The following is a 13,733-nucleotide window of genomic DNA, read 5'->3' as shown; positions in this document are numbered from 1 at the left end:
TGTAACAAAGGGCTTCTAATCCTTGCTTGACCTAATCCGTGTGACATACGTCCATGGCCGCGCACCGCCAAACTACATGCGCACTGGTGAAGCTGGCTGACAGGGAGTCTGCAGGTCTATTACGCTTTCCATATTTTGCTCAAGATTCCGTCCAATATGATTCAAAGAAAGTGCGTCCGTCATCATACGTGTCTACTTTGATGTTCATTTGGGGAGTCAACATGTGCATGGGCTTCGTCCATAGCTACCAGGCTCTCGTAGGGCTCCGATTTCTGCTGGGCATCTTTGAAGCCGGCGTGCCACCAGCCATTGTTTGCATCACCTCAGCATACTACAAGCGCCACGAGTATCAAAAGCGCATGTCGTTGTTGTTTTGCAGCACCGGTGTCACGGAAGCCTTTGGTGGTCTCTTGGCGTGATGCATTTGGTATTGAATAGCCCCTATTAATATCCTCAACGCTTCTCAATAATCTAATCTCCGGTACTCAATACAGACTTCTTCAATATTGACTTTTTCAATACGACATCATATTCAGTATCGAGTATTGAATGCATAACTGCCACGAGCCATAAGCTGCGGCACATTATAGCGAGCACTACACCCCAAAAAAAGGTCCGCCAAGAAATACTTGTGGTTGCTGATGCCTTGCCAAAGAAGAATCGTTGGATCAAACATTGGCGTGTCTGGGAGACTACTCAAGCAACAAATGCCACCAAGCAATGTCCCGTTATTTAGGATCTTGATGTATAAGTATCCTCTCTACCGGAGCAGCGACAGCGCTATTAGCCTCGGATATACTCGGCTTGAATGCGGTCCGACCAACATTGACCGTTGTCGGCAGTTTCGCGGCCTTTACTGTATCCTTTATAAAAGCGGTGAAGGCCGCATCTGTGCCTCTTGCACCCAGGAGCCCAATAGCAACTGGAAGCCACTCCTGCCTCTTTGTCAACCGAGACTGATATGGCGTTTGGCCAACTTGAGAAATTTTATTAGTGCCAGGCAGTGTCAGATGAAAAAAAGATGAACAACCAGACGCACTTGGCAAAATAACCTCAGGGGCTCCCGCATATACAGCGATAAAATGAAAAAACCAGCCTTCGCCAGTCCAAGACGGTTGTCTGGAAAGTGTTAGCAAAAGTCAAGTTGCACTAATAGGGGGATATATACACATCGTATTCGTCTCTGTAGCTAGGTTCACCTTGTGTCCACGGTAATACCAAGATGCTTTCAGAGCAGCCATTTTCGTCCGCCTGCATGACGTACTTTTCGAACCAAGTACGGAAGACTTTAATGTCCTTTTCTCCTTGTTTCTGCTGTTCAACTGTCTGGTTTGGTAAAAATTTCCTCAAGATATGTTAGCACGATATGATTAGCAGCTCAAGAGGCACCTCACATTTTCCACTGAAGTTGGGGGTTTAGCGGAGGAGCATGACCAAATGCGTTCTCGTATTCTGTATGAAATGCCTTGAGCATAGCCCATTGGTCTGGAGCCGATGCATCGACGAACGTCGTTTTGAAATAGTCATCAATCGAAAGGTCAGTTCCCAAAGTGTTTGATTCCGACCAAAGTCTACCTAGGCTGAGCTCCGTTTTTTTTTATACCGAGGGTGCTTTCAAGTTGTCGGATAGTGTCTTCAAATACCACCGAGCTTGCCTCGTCTCCAACCGGCCAGTATTCACTGAGATATATAATCCGCTTGGGCTTCTATTACTACATGAGCGTGAGCGTTCAAGGGTGCATCTTAGTTTTCTGACCTTAAAGCAGGCAGGAATTTCTCCTTTTTGATTATAAAGAACCGATGATGTCAACGCAAGAGTTCCCATGTCCCTTGTGAAAATTCCAAAGGTGTCAAAGTTCTTTGAGAATGGGATGACGCCTTCATTGTCTATAGCATCTGTTGATGGCCGGATCCCAAATAATCCATGAACAGCGGCAGGGGCTCGAACACTTCCGCTACCTATATTTATTGTGTCAGTGACAGTGACAACGCATAGAATAGCGTGTTGAGACGTACAATCTGTGCCAGTAGACAAGTCTAACCAGTCGTAGGCGGCCACAGCGGCGGCACTACCAGAGCTACTCGCGCTAGGAGTTTGATATCCATCCCCCCGTGGATTCCAGGGCGCATGATAATCCACCCAGTCGCGGGTAGCCCACTCACTCTCGCCAAACTGTGTTGACTTGAGCTTACCAACTACAATGGCGCCATGCTCTAGCAGGCGTTGTACCCCAGTGGCGCTCTTTTCCTGTGGCCCGTAAAGTCGAGCCCAGGCACGGGACGAACCCGTCGTCTTGACTCCCCGGACATTCTGAGTGTCTTTGACTGCGATACGGAGACCGGCCAACGGCTTTTCCCTGCTAGGCGTAAAGTATAGGCGTGAGGGTACACCGACAGTCAATGTCGCAGGAAATTCTCCTGTGAATACAGACACGTTCAAGGACGTGTAGCTAGTGAGGGTCGTTAACAGCCATAGGACAGCAAAAGCTTAACTTTACTCACAGATATGGGTCGTTGGGTGACTGAACCGTGGCACTCATGAATGCCCCAGCTGTATCGGGATACAGTCGATACACTTCGTGCAACCGGCCAGCGTCGCAGAAATAAGGCCCCGATGGCGCGTCTAGAATTTCTGACGTGCCATGGAATAAAACTCGGCTTCGCCAAGTCTCGAGCGTCCGCCGAGCGGAAGGGCTGGTTCGGACGTCTTTGTGAAACGTTGCTGACTGCAAAATGAGGTTCTGGAGAAAATCGGTCGTCCAAACATCGTCCTGTGAAAGCTTCTCTCGAATGTCATTCAGATCATCTGCTGTGATGTACGGACTAGAGACGCGAATGACGGTGCACGGCCCTGTAGCCAGTTTGTCGGAAAGCGGGCTTTGATGCTAAGAAGATGCAAAATGTTATTTCTGAACTTTGCCCAGTTACCATGGTCGAGCCTGTACCTTAAAGGTTGTCGGTATGAAATAAGTCGCGTCGCCGAGGGTGATTACGGACGGAGGTGGCTGGACAGGCGCGTCCATCCCGTCTGTCCTCCACACGACAAGGCCAATGCAGAGCAAACAAAGGAGAGTAATGAGTATAAATCCAGCGCAGTGTGGGCGCTGCGATCGGGTCATCTTGAAAGCTCAAGCTGCTTGATCATTTGAGATCATTTGAGAGCCGAGCCTCTGCTAGGTGGTTAATTGCTCGGGGCGCTCATCCATTTTGCTTGGGCCGCTTAATACCCTATTATACTTTAATCTTAATTTAATAATATCATTATTAAATCTTGCAATATTTTTAATATAAATATATCATAATAAATACTTTTAAGTAAATAATAAAATACTTATATAATTTATATATTTTTTAATAATATTATTTTCCCTTTAAAATAAGAATAAACTAATACTTAGTATTATTTAGCTTATTTAGTTGCCTTTTTAAGTGTCTTTTAAGCTATTATTTAAAATGCCTTCTTAATAGTATTACTTATATTTTCTTTTTTATTTATATCTCTTAAAATCTTATTAATTTCTTTAAAATTATTTAATTTATAAATTATCTTTTATTTTTATATAAAGCGGTTTTATTAATACTTAAAGTATTTATATTATTTACCAAGTTTTACTAGCTTTAATTTTTAAAGGTTATAACGAGTAACTTACTTAATTTAATTATATTTATTATATAAGGCTAATTAGAGCTATAAAAGTAGTATAGTTTTATAGTTTTATAGTTTTTATAGTTTTTTATATAATATATAATATTAGATCTAATAAAGCACTTATATAATTATAAGTTTTATAAATAAATAATATTAATTTTATACTATAAGTTAATTTAAAAAAGTGGGTCTTAATATACTCTTATAAGCCTAGAACTTAAAAAACTATAAGTGTAGTTTTTATAGTATAGTATATTATTATTATTATTATTATTAAGTATACTAGAGCTTTTAAAGCTATTCTGGTAAATTAACCCTTATTTCAAGTAGAAAAACCCTTAAAGAAAGAAAAACCTACTTATATTTATAAAGCCTTTTTTACCTTATATTACATTATATATATAAGGTGTATTTCTTCTTATATAAATTATAAGTATTAATTATTCGCTTTCACTTATTCTTAACCAGAGCATTAAAAGTAGTGTAGTTTTGTAGTTTTTAGTGAATTTTAGTATAGTGTAGTATAGTGTAGTTTTACTATACTATATTACATTTTAAAAATTAGTGTAATATATAGTATTAATTAATTTATAAGCTATTATTAGCTAATATAATTAGTAAGCTAAAATAGAGCTAAATTTGCTTACTAATATTAATATTAGTAAGCAGGGATTAGCTAGCTTAAATAAGCTAAAAATAGGGATTAAAAAACTAATAAAAATATAAAAATAAGAGAAAGTATAAGGGAAATTTAAGGGATTTTTATTAGGTAAGTAAGTATTATTTTATACTATAATTATAATTAAAACTTACGTAATATAAGAAAGAAAAGAAATTCTATTATTTACATATAAATGTTTTATAAAAAAAGAGATTTAACTTATTACTCTATAACTTAAATATAAAAAAATTAAATATAAAGCTTATAAGAAATATATTAAGGTAATAAATAATATTCTAAATTATATATATTAGCTTTAGCCTTATAAGTAATATAATTATTATTATAAATATAAGAGATTATATTCTTTTAATTATATTATATATATAAATTTATATAAAATATAAATTTAAATAACTCTTTATATAATTAACTTTAAATATTACTTTTTAAACTTTTATAACGCTAAAATTTCACTCTTTTATATAAAATAAAAAATAATAATAAAAAAACCCTTTTAATATTAAATTAAGTATTAGAATTATAAATATTTTTCTTCTCTTCTTTTTCTTTTATATTCCTACTAATATTTATATAATTAAACTTAGAAATATCCTTATTTTTATTAGAATTAGTTAAAAATTTATTCTAATCTTCTTTTTCCTCTTCTTCTTCTTTTTCTTTTAAATTTCCACTAGAATATAAAACTAAATTATAATATCTCTTATTTTCCACCCTTTTATTCATATTCTTAACCTAGTTTTTTAATAATAAAATAATTCAAATATTTTCATGTAATAAAGCAGTTCTTCGCTTAATAATAATATTAGTTTCTTAGTTAAAATTCCCTTTTATAGCTCTTAAAGTAGCTAAAATAGCTAAATATTTTTAAGCTATTATAGAAAGAATTAGGAAAGATTTAGTGGATTTAGCCTACCAAATAAATATATCTTACTATTAAAAGTTAACTTATAATTATAAATGTATAAATAATATTATAAAAGATTATAAAAGATTAAAAATATCGTATCTTCTTTAAAATTAAGCTTTAAATAACTAGAAATCTTATTTTTTTTAGTTTTTTTAATAGCTTTAGTTTTTTACTTTAAACTAAGTTATTAAATAAGCTAGGTTAAAGCTTAATACCATTATAAGAAGCTAAATTAGCTAGTTATTATAAATTAACTTTAATTCGAGTATTATTTGTATTTTTAATTGATTTTTTAGAATTAGAAGAAATTTCTTTTAATTTTATATAAGAAATTACTTTATTTTTAGGGTCTGTTATATATTCTTAATAAGTTTTATTATATAATTAGTTAATAGTTATTAAGGGATTTAAAATATATATATAATAAATTATAACTTACTCTTTATATTCGGCTTTTAAGTCTTTTAATAGTTAATTAATAGTATTAGAATTAATACTTAATTAATTTTTAATTGATTATAAATTAAGCCTAAGGTCTAATATAATAGTAAATAAATAAGGCTTTTAAAAATTATAATTACTATTAATATTCTTAGGAAAATAGTAATTTAATTTATGTAAGCCTTTTTTTAAAGCTAAAACAAAGACCTTAACTAATAGATTATAAGTATTTAATTATAAAATAATTAGTAATTTAAAATAAAATTATAAATATTATAAATATTATAAAACTTACATTTTTAAGCTAACTTTTTTAATCTTTTAATATATCTTAAAGTAAAGTATAAATTCTTATTAGAAAAAAATATACTAAACTTATAGTATTATAAGATTAGCTTTATAATTATATTATAGGCTAATTAAAAATCTCTAAAATACTTATTAAAGTATTTAAATTAGCCTATTCTTACGTAGTTAAGCTAGTATCTTTAAAAGCTATTAAATTCGTTTTTTTTATAATATTTTAATAGGTTCTACTAATAAAATAGCTGTGTAAAGCATTTTATAGGTTAAATTCTATCTTATTACGTTTACTAATATAAGTAAAGTTAGTTATTATAACTTATTAATATTAATAATAATATTTATAAGCTTTTAAAGCTTTAAATAATATTTATAATATAAAATTAATAACTTACTTAATAGTATTTTTATAAGATTATTATTTCTAGTAATAAATCCTTTATCTTTAGCTTCTTTTAAAGCTTTTAACTATTATAAATAAAGTTATTAGTTATTTTTAATAAGAATAGCTATTCTTTTAACTTTTCTAATAATTCTTATTTTATAATTAGCTTAAATTATATAAAATAAGTAATATAATAAATACCTAGAATTAAATTATTAAATTTTATTCTTTTTTTAGCAGATAAATCGTTGAATTCTTCGGTAAAATAATGTAAAAATTCGCTATTTATATAATCTTTAATATTTTTAGTATTTATTATTTCATTAATAAATATAAATATTATATCTTTAACTATTATATTTAAAATATAAGCTATATATTAAATATTCAAAGGCTTTTTATACCTTTTAGAATATAAGTTTAAAAAAGAAGATAAAAAGGTGTTATTATTAGAACTATTATCTCTAGTAAAGCTATAATTAAAAAGTTAGTAAATTAATATTATTTTATATATAATTATTAATTATAAACTACTAACCTTATAATTTTTTTAGGGTTTATATTATATTTAGTTAATAATTCATTAAAAATTAAATTAATTAAATGGCCGGTATAGCTAGTAGGTAAATATTTAAATCCTAAATATATAATTAGCTTTTAAATTATAATAATAATAATAATAATAATAATAATATAAATATAAATATACTTACCAATTAAATAATATTCTAAGTTAAATTAGGGGTTTAACTAATTAGCTATAACCCTTAAATATAATTTAGAATTAATAGAAGTTTAAATATTAAGTTAAATAGATATAAAACCTATTTTATTAACTTAATTTTAAATTTTATTTATTATATTCTTTTTTTATATTTAAATATAATATTTTCATGTGAGATATAAGGCCTTCATAATGAAAAAAGCTAATATTATAATTAAAATAACTTAATATTAGTATAATATATAAGTTATATATTAATATAATAATATAAACTTCCTTGTAATAAAAACTTAAAAGCTTTTTAAAGCTTTTACTAGTTATAATAGTAAAAGATAGGTTATTTTAAAGCATAAATTTTAGAGCTAATATAAGAGTAGTATCCTTAGAAAATCTATTACTACTACTAGTAATAGTATTATTTTTAGGTCTTTTATTACTTCTTAAAAAGCTAGAAAAGCTAGATTCAATTAAAAAGTTAAAAATTAAAGGTAATTCTATAATAGTAGGGACTATTTATAAGTATATTAGTAAATTATAAATTTATAATATTATAAATATATAAATTAATAATATAATAAGATATAAAATAATAAAAGAAGTAACTTACTAGTTATTTTATCGTTTTCTTTAGCTTTTAATACTATAATAGTAGAATGTTTTTTTTTATAATATACTAAACTATTAGAGAATTAAAAACAGCTAGCTAGGCAGGTAAAAGTAAAGTTATAGCTTAGCTAGCTATAAAAAAAGGTAATTTCTCGTGGTTTTTCTAAATTAACTACTAAAACCTTATAAGAAAAAAGGTTATGTTAAATAATATATGATTTTATGCGAAATTAATAGCTTTTATTATTTATATAGTCTTTTTTAATTAAAGTTTACTAAGAAAAGCTTGAATTATTTATAATAATAAGAGGTGTAATTCTAAGAGGATTTTAATCTATTATAAAGGTAGGTTTTAAATAATAAAAAGTCTTTATAAGATAGCTTAAATTTAAGGCTATTTAATAATAAAAAAAGTTTAAATAAAAGTTAAGTATTCGTAAAGTTATAAGAGTAAGAAGATTAATGTAAAAAAGAAAGGTTTTAAACTTTAAAGCGGGAGAATATAGTTAATATATAGAATAAATTTATAATATAAATGGTTTTAAAGACCTTAGAATTTAGGCATTTTTTTAATACTTAACTTACCCCTTAAACATGTATATTCGTGTGGAAAATAATAGAATAATTTTACGAGAAAATGCAATTATAGTAAAATAGTTAAAAAAGCTAGTATACTTATAATATATTAAAGGCGTTATATTATATAATAATATCCTGTTTTATCACTTAAAATATATATATGTAGCTTATAGAAAATCTTTGTATTTTAAAACTTTAACTAAATATAACTCCTAGAATATTAGACTTATAATTATACAACTAATATTAAATTAAAGGGCTTTTTAAGGGCTATTAATTAGTTATAAGCTTATAAATTTTAGCCAAGTATTTATAGAGATATTAGGAAATAGAAATTATAGCGTTTTTTATTAAAGTAAGGTAAAACGCTATAGCGTTTTACCCTAGTTAACTTACCCTATTAAATACCGCGGTTATTATCTTTATAATTAATAGGTGAAATTAAGTGGGGTTAATATTTTTCAATAGCTAGGATTATAAGCTTTAAAATAATACTACTCTTATTTTTAAACTCCTTTTTTTATAACGTTATAATAGTTTTAATATATAGAATAAAAAAAACTTAAGAATAAAGTTTTTAATATTTATATTAATCTTTATATATATAGAATTAATTATATTAAATATATATTTAAGCTTATAAAATACTTTATAATATATAAATTAATAATATATATAATTTTACTTTAATATAAATAATATATATTAATTAAATTTAAAAACATATATAATTATATATAAAATAATTTATATAAATTTTATTAAATATATATTAAATAAAGTTATTTGTTTTATATTAATAAGCTATTAAGATAACTTATATAAAATATAAAAATACTTATTACTTCTTTTTATAGATTTATTTTAATTAAATAAGATATAAATAAAAACTAAAAATATTTTAAAATATTATTTACATATAATTAAGGTAAAAAAAAATATATTTTAAATTTTTATATTAATTACATATATTATATATATATAAATAACATTTAAAAAGCATTTATTTCTTATTAAATACTTAAAATAAATCAAGTTAATATCTTTATTTTTTGAATTCTTTAAACTTTAATATCTTACTTATTAATTAACTTATAAAGGATATTTTTATAGTATTATAATAAGCTAAAAATATAGTATTTTTTGGTTATCTTTATAAGCTTATAAGTCTACTTTTAAAGCCCTTATAATTACATATTACACTATAAATGTAGCTATAGTATAGTTAAACTATACTAAAACTATAAAAACTATACTACACTAAGAACTACACTAAAAAACTACATATAGTGTAGTTTTTTTATTAATGCTCTGTTCTTAACCTATTATCTTAATTTATTATAGTATATTATATTATAATTATAATACGTGTTAGCTTAATTTTTCTTTACCTTAAAGCTTTAAGCTTATTAACTAATTTTTAAGGTAAGTTTAACTTAATTTCACCCCTAAATATCACGTGCTTAAGTATAAGTTAACCTCTTTTTTTTAGGTAATTAAGTTAAAAAATTAGGGGTACCTTTAGCTAGGTTTAAAGTAGCTCTCTACTAGACTAAAGCAGGGCTTTATAGCGCTTAACTAGTACGCTATAAAGGCTATAGTATAGTATAATTAGAGCATTAAAAGTAGTGTAGTTTTATAGTTTTTAGTGAATTTTAATGTAATATAATATAATATAGTTTTACTATATTATATTATATTTTAAAAATTAATGTAATATATAATATTAATTAATTTATAAGCTATTATTAGCTAATATAATTAATTAGCTAAAATAAAGCTAAATTTACTTTCTAATATTAGTATTAATAAGTAGGGATTAATTAGCTTAAATAAGCTAAAAATAGGGATTAAAAAACTAATAAAAATAAAATAAAAGGAAATTATAAGGGAATTATATTAAGTAAGTTAATATTATTTTTATATTATTATTATAAGTAAAATATATTAAATATAATAAATTTAAAAATTTCTATTATATATATATAAATATCTTAAAAAATAATAATATTTATAATATTACCTTATAACTTAAGTATAAAATATTAAATATTAAAGTTATAAATAATATATTAAAGCTATAAATAATATATTAAAGTTATAAATAATATATTAAAGTTATAAATAATATATTAAAGTTATAAATAATATATTAAAGTTATAAATAATATATTAAAGTTATAAATAATATATTAAAGTTATAAATAATATATTAAAGTTATAAATAATATATTAAAGTTATAAATAATATATTTAAATACCTTAAAATTATTTATATAAAATAATATTTTATACTTTTTTTTTATATATATTATTTCTTATATTATAATAGATTTTATATCTCTTACTTAACTTTTTTATTTTTAAATTTTATTATAAAAAAAAGTTTTACTAAAAAAAGCTTATATAAGTATATTATATATTAAAATAAAGCTAAGAATCTCGTGATTTTAAATCTTATAAAATTAGCTTTATAATGTTATTAATAAGTAAGTTATTAAGCTTTAAACTCTTATTTTAAAAAAGTAAATCTTAATTTTTTAGCTAAGGTTTAACCTATTATAACTCGTTTAATTTATAAGCTATATATATAAAAACTAGTGTATTATAAAGAGTTAAATTAGCTTTATATAAGTATATTAATTATAATCTTATAAGTCTTATGATTAACGTTATATTTATAATTAAAACTTCCCTTTATAATTATATATTATATTATAAATGTAATTATAGTGTAATTAAACTATATTAAAACTATAAAAATTACACTATATTATAAATTACATTAAAAAACTATATGTAGTGTAGTTTTTTTATTAATACTCTAAGTATAATATAGTAATCTTTTATAAAATTGTATAATCGAGTTTTTTAGCTTATTAAAAGCCGAAAGAACCCACTTTTTTATATAGGCTTATTTATATATTTATTATTATAATTCGAGTATTTTATTAGATTTATTGTTTAATATTTAAGCTTTTTTAAAAATTAAAAATGTAGTTTTCTTATTATAGCTCTAAGGCTAATAAACCTATAAAGGTAATTAAGTTACTATAAGATTTAACTGCTTTAACTAATATTAGTAAGTGCCTTAAGGTGCTTTATAGTAGCGGGAACTTACAAGTAGTTTATATTATATAAATTTATAACGTTAACTAACAGGTGTAAAGCTAGGATTTAATATTAAAACTAAAGGTTAAGAGAAGAAAAACCCTATTAATATATATTATATATAATTTGTCAACCGAAATCTAGATAGCAAGGCCAGCTATTATTGATCAACTAGTTAGGCCACACAGCGGGCTTCCAACAAGCCTAGCACTAAAAACCCCTGTATTTATAGTGGGCTGGGGACCCTATAACTCGAATTACGGGTGGTTTCGAATTTAATACAGCGCTTATTACAGCCTAGCACCTAGAGCATTAATAAAAAAACTACACTATATATAGTTTTTTAGTATAGTTTATAATATAGTATAGTTTTTATAGTTTTAGTATAGTTTAATTATACTATAATTATATTTATAATATAATATATAATTATAAAGGGAAATTTTAATTATAAATATAACGTTAATTATAAGACTTATAAGATTATAATTATTATACTTAAATAAAGCTAATTTAACTCTTTATAATACATTAGTTTTTATACGTATAACTTATAAATTAAGCGAGTTATAATAAGTTAAATCTTAATTAAAAATTAAGATTTACTTTTTTAAAATAAGAGATTAAAAGCTTAATATCTCGCTTAATATTTACATTTTAAGGTTAATTGTTAAAGATTTAAAATCAAGTGATTTTGAGCTTTATTTTAATATATAATATACTTATATAAGCTTTTTTTTAATAAAACTTTTTTTATAATAAAATTTAAAAATAAAAAAGTTAAGTAAGAAATATAAAATCTATTATAATATAAAAAATAATATATATAAAAAGAAAGTATAAAATATTATTTTATATGAAAAATTCTCAGGTATTTAAATATATTATTTATAACTTTAATATATTTCCTATAACTTTAATATTTAATATTTTATATTTAAGTTATAAGGTAATATTATACATATTATTATTTTATAAGATATTTATATATTAATAATAGAAATCTTTAAATTGATTATATTTAATATACTTTACTTATAATAATAATATAAAATAATACTTACTTACTTAATATAATTCTCTTATAATTCTCTTTTTAATTTATTTTTATTAGTTTTTTAATTCTTATTTTTAGCTTATTTAAGCTAATTAATCTTTACTTATTAATACTAGTATTAGTAAGTAAATTTAACTTTATTTTAGCTTATTAATTATATTAGCTAATAATAGCTTATAAATTAATTAATATTATATATTACATTAATTTTTAAAATGTAATAAAATATAATAAAATTATACTATATTATATTACACTAAAATTCACTAAAAACTAAAAAACTATACTACTTTTAAATCTCTGCTTTTAATACTCTGCTAGCACCTAATACAGGTCTATTATAAAGGTTACGAAAGGGTATCTTTCGTATTATAAAAGGGTTACACGCTATTACTAGCTAAAATACAATTAAAATAACCTTACTAGACTAACTAAATATAGTTAAGTATTAGGAAACTAAATATCTAATATTTTTAAATATTTTTATTATATATAAAGGTAAAATTCCCGTTTAAATCGTTTAAAAGAATAAGCTTAAATACACTCGTTTATTTATCTTTTATTATATACCTTTTCTAGCAAGCTCTTTAATAATAATAATATAATTATTTGAAGATTTTAAAGTAAGTTACTAGCAGAGCATTAACAAGAAAACTACATTTTCAATTTTCAAAAAGCTTAAATAATTAATAATAAATCTAATAAAATACTTAAATTATAATAATAAATATATAAGTTAGCTAATATTATAACCAATTAGCTCACATAAAAAAGTGGGTTCTTTTAGCTTATTATAAGCTTAAAAACTAGATTATATAATTTTCTAAAAATACACTATACTATACTATACTATAAAAACTACATTTTATAGTTTTTATAGTTCTAGGCTTATAAGAGCTTACAAAGACCCACTTTTTTATGTTAGCTTATAGTATAAGATTTATACTATTTATCTGTAAAACTTATAATCTTATAAGTATTTTATTAGATTTAATATAATTTTTGATATTTGAAACTATAAAAACTACAAAACTATAAAACTACACTATAATTAATGCTCTAGTTACTAGTATAAATTATAATTAAGTTTAAGTTTTTAATATGTTAAATTCACTTTTATTTAATTAATAGTTAAAGCTATTAAATTTATAAGATAGCTTTTAATAGCGTATAGTAATAACGTATTAATTTTACTAGTATTTAGCGTATTATAAAATTATAACGCGTTTATAATATATTACGTAGTATATTACAGTTCTCTAGCCTACTATAGCTAGTACATAGTA

At 24.2% G+C, this 13,733-nt stretch overlaps 1 protein-coding gene across 1 annotated transcript; it reads right to left on the bottom strand.

Annotated features, from left to right (window-relative positions):
- Window positions 1-411: 411 nt before the first annotated feature.
- On the bottom strand, window positions 412-3,150 carry J3458_021382 (uncharacterized protein). The gene is made up of 7 exons (XM_066122581.1): window positions 2,946-3,150; window positions 2,503-2,885; window positions 2,017-2,450; window positions 1,757-1,959; window positions 1,395-1,697; window positions 1,169-1,345; window positions 412-1,119 (listed from the first exon to the last, which is right to left on the bottom strand). Exons 1-5 carry the CDS (start codon window positions 3,117-3,119, stop codon window positions 1,572-1,574), a joined length of 1,320 nt encoding a protein of 439 aa, XP_065972339.1. The 5' UTR covers window positions 3,120-3,150; the 3' UTR covers window positions 412-1,119; window positions 1,169-1,345; window positions 1,395-1,571.
- Between the last annotated feature and the right edge of the window lie 10,583 nt (window positions 3,151-13,733).

Source organism: Metarhizium acridum (genome assembly GCF_019434415.1).
Source record: "Metarhizium acridum strain ARSEF 324 chromosome Unknown scaffold_579, whole genome shotgun sequence".
Lineage (NCBI taxonomy): Eukaryota > Fungi > Ascomycota > Sordariomycetes > Hypocreales > Clavicipitaceae > Metarhizium > Metarhizium acridum.
The sequence above is the reverse complement of the archived record's forward strand: the minus strand, read 5'-3'. Positions and strand labels throughout refer to the sequence as shown.